The sequence below is a fragment of the Oncorhynchus gorbuscha genome, linkage group LG13 (genome assembly GCF_021184085.1).
Source record: "Oncorhynchus gorbuscha isolate QuinsamMale2020 ecotype Even-year linkage group LG13, OgorEven_v1.0, whole genome shotgun sequence".
Lineage (NCBI taxonomy): Eukaryota > Metazoa > Chordata > Actinopteri > Salmoniformes > Salmonidae > Oncorhynchus > Oncorhynchus gorbuscha.
The window spans coordinates 46,490,669-46,493,907 of record NC_060185.1 but is presented as its reverse complement, the minus strand read 5'-3'; the positions used below and the strand labels follow the sequence as shown (position 1 = coordinate 46,493,907).

At 44.3% G+C, this 3,239-nt stretch overlaps 1 protein-coding gene across 1 annotated transcript; it reads right to left on the bottom strand.

Annotated features, from left to right (window-relative positions):
- Positions 1-585: 585 nt before the first annotated feature.
- On the bottom strand, positions 586-2,285 carry LOC123992321 (periaxin-like). Its single transcript, XM_046293475.1, has 4 exons — positions 2,280-2,285; positions 1,863-1,985; positions 1,262-1,418; positions 586-791 (listed from the first exon to the last, which is right to left on the bottom strand). The coding sequence occupies exons 1-4, from the start codon at positions 2,283-2,285 to the stop codon at positions 586-588; spliced, it is 492 nt and encodes a 163-aa protein (XP_046149431.1).
- Between the last annotated feature and the right edge of the window lie 954 nt (positions 2,286-3,239).

Here is a 3,239-nt window from a genome sequence, read left to right as displayed (position 1 = left end):
GTGTGAATTTGACATCTGGAGGTTTCAGCTCCAGAGACCCTTCAGACAAGGCAGTGTCCGATGTTGTCTTTTTTGTTTTAGGGAAATGAATTCCGAACCTGTGGCCCTTTCCTTTGACTTTGACCTTAGCTCCAGGCACGTCTGGCCGGGAGACGTCAGCCTGTCCCTCTGGTTGCGTCATGTCAACTTCTCCTGTAGCCACCTCAGCACCCTTTGCGTTCATCCTGGGACACTTTATCATCCTCTTCTTCCTGCCAGTGGCGACCACTCCTCCATGCTGCTCAGTTCCCTCTGCCTTCCCATCCTTCCTCAGCTTGAACTTGGGGAAGGTAAACTCCACGTCGACGGGGTTGAGCTCCACTTTGGAAGGCGATCCCTCCAACTCTGCTCCAGTGCTCCCTTTCTTGTTTTCCTTCAGCCTTTTCAATCCAAAACGTCCTCCCCTCTTTTTCTTCGCTTTGAAAGGTTTGATGCTCTTGACACTCTGCAACAGACATGCAAGTATGAGTTAGGTGGACATGAACCTGATGAATCTGGAATGACCAGTTCTATATCTCAATGCCAAATTGGCAATTACAAATACGATCATAGCCGTACCATTTTCTGCATCTTGGTTTTGGGTCCTTTCAGTTCCATGCTGGTGGTGCCAGGGTGCATGGTGACATCAGCGCCGGCGATGGTCCTCTTCAGGAAAAAGGAGACTTTATAAGGCTCTGCACACTGCAAGATCTTCAGGGCATCCTCATACTTCACATTGTCAAAGTAGACTCTTGCACTGAGCAACTGATCTCCTGCAAGGAAACCAATCATCAGCCAGACAAAGGTTAATGTGCACACAGCACAAATGAGATTAAGAGAACAGGGGGGAACATGGAAGTCTTATAGTTGTGGTTTGCTTTTGACAATCAAAGGAAGGGTGTGAAAGGGCATGGCATTTTGATGTTTACATTTTATACGCACAAGATAATGTACCGTTTGCACGTCAGAACAGGTGACTGATCAATGACTTTACTTGCAATAAATTACACACTACACTTAATGGAAGTTACACAGGGAAGGGATACAGATGGGGAAAAACAAGATGATTTCAACATTTTCAGCATTTTCTTCAGTTATTTCTAAGTATGGAATGAATTTATGTTTGAATAGTTTACGGCTTAACATTCTCATTTCTATCTATTAAACTAGTCCATAACTAATTTACCTCAGCTGTGTCTCATAGCTTTATATTCATGCGACTCTAATCTCCCCGTCCAGTTACCTTGCTGGAGGCTAAGATGCTTTGCTGCAGTGGAGTCTTTAAGGACGTCCTTAATGAAGAGGCCTCGCTCCCCTCCACCTGTGACACTGTAGCCACTGGCTCCAGCCTCAGCCTCTGTCTCTACCACAACCTCCACCTCCTCAGATGCAGTCTCCTCCTGTACAGACACACCAGAGGAGAGCGTTTCCTCACAAAGTTCATTGTCATGTTGTGTTGCTACCATGCTGTTTTCATGTGTTGCTGCCATGCTTTGTTGTCTCGGGTCTCTCTTTATGTAGTGTTGTGGTATCGCTCTTGTCGTGATGTGTGTTTTGTCCTATTTTTTAATTTAATTTTTAATTTTTAATGCCATTCCCCGTCCCCACAGGAGGCCTTTTGCCTCCCGGTTGGGCGTCATTGTAAATAAGACTTTTTAACTGACTAAGAGTTTTTAACTGACTTGCCTCGTTAAATAAAGGTTCAATTAAAATAAATAATAATAAATACAATGAAGGTCTCGTCTTCAGATGTGAACAGTAGAATGGCATGCGATTCTGAGTGTTTTCTAGGCCTGTGTGAATGTTCCTGTTTCATGAGTATTAGTGGTTTCTTGGCTATTTACCACTGCTTGGGCGTCTGTTGAAGAATCCATCTCTGCTTGGGCCAAACGAGACGACTCTTTCAGGTGACTTCTCTTCAGACTCAGCACCTGTTTCAGCTCTGCATGCAGTTTCTCTTTCTGAACCTAAAAAGAAGGAAGCATTGTGTCTGTGTTGATGGCTCAGTTGATTGGACCATGGTAGTAACAATAATAGTTACTTTATATGTTCAAATCCTGCATGGGCCACATACAATATAGGTTTTTGTGTGTTAACTGTAAGATACAAGTATTTGGCAGGTAAATGACTTTGTAAGCATAGGGGATTGAAACCCAATGAGCTTGGTGTGTGTGTATATGTGTGTGCTTGCGCTAACTGAATTAGCCAATGAACGCTTTGGGATATGGAGAGAAAATACCTATTAGGGATTGACAAAATACCTTCATTATTACCACACTCTTGAGATTAGAGACATTATTTCTCCCATCACATGGGCTTTGACATACTCCATAAGCTCTGTGTTAGCTGCAGCCCTGACCTCAACCTCACTGACTGAAGTACAATGACACAATCAAAACCTGCTGAGGTCATTCCATTCCCCCGGCCGCTTCTGTCAACATAAACAACCATTCATTTAGCCAAGCTCAGCAGAGATACCACATCTTCATACAGCAGGTGGCAGGGCACAGTGGCAACAACAATTGACCTGTTGCGTTAGCACACCTCAAAAATATGCTGGGGGACTAGAGGATATGCCTGAAATGGTTCAAAAATGTTTTAATAGGATATACGAGTGACGTGAAAATATTACACAACAGTAAGTGCATGTCCATAAACACACAATATATTGTTTTGCTTTCCTTATTTATATTTAGACCCCTCCCATCTACCTAATACCGAATATCAGCTCCTCCTCTCAGACGCTATAGGATCCCTACATGTAAGCTGAACAGGTCTAAGCACTCCTTCATTCCCATGTCTATCTTAAAATGAGCTGGGTTAGTATGCCACGGACAGAATGTGAGGGTAATGTGCAATATGTATTATGTATGTGAAGTGTACAGCGTGCACGACAGGGGTAACATGCAATGTATGCATTATGCTGAGTGTGTAATGCACCGTGTCTATTTTGTATGTGTGTCGAAGACCATTTTCTTGGCTCTTTTTCTTTCCCATCCCATCCTTCCAGGACTTGAGTGTGTTAGGATATCCAAACAGTCTCCACTTACCACTCTCTCCGGGCTCTCCTGGTCCTCTGGGGAGGCACTGTGGTGAGGGTTGGCGTGGGGGGAGGTGGGAGGCCTGTCCGAAGGGGGAGACCGCCTTTTGTCTTTTACCTGGCTCAGTAGAGGAGATACCAAGTTCAACAGGTCAGTAAACAGCACTGCAGTACACCACCT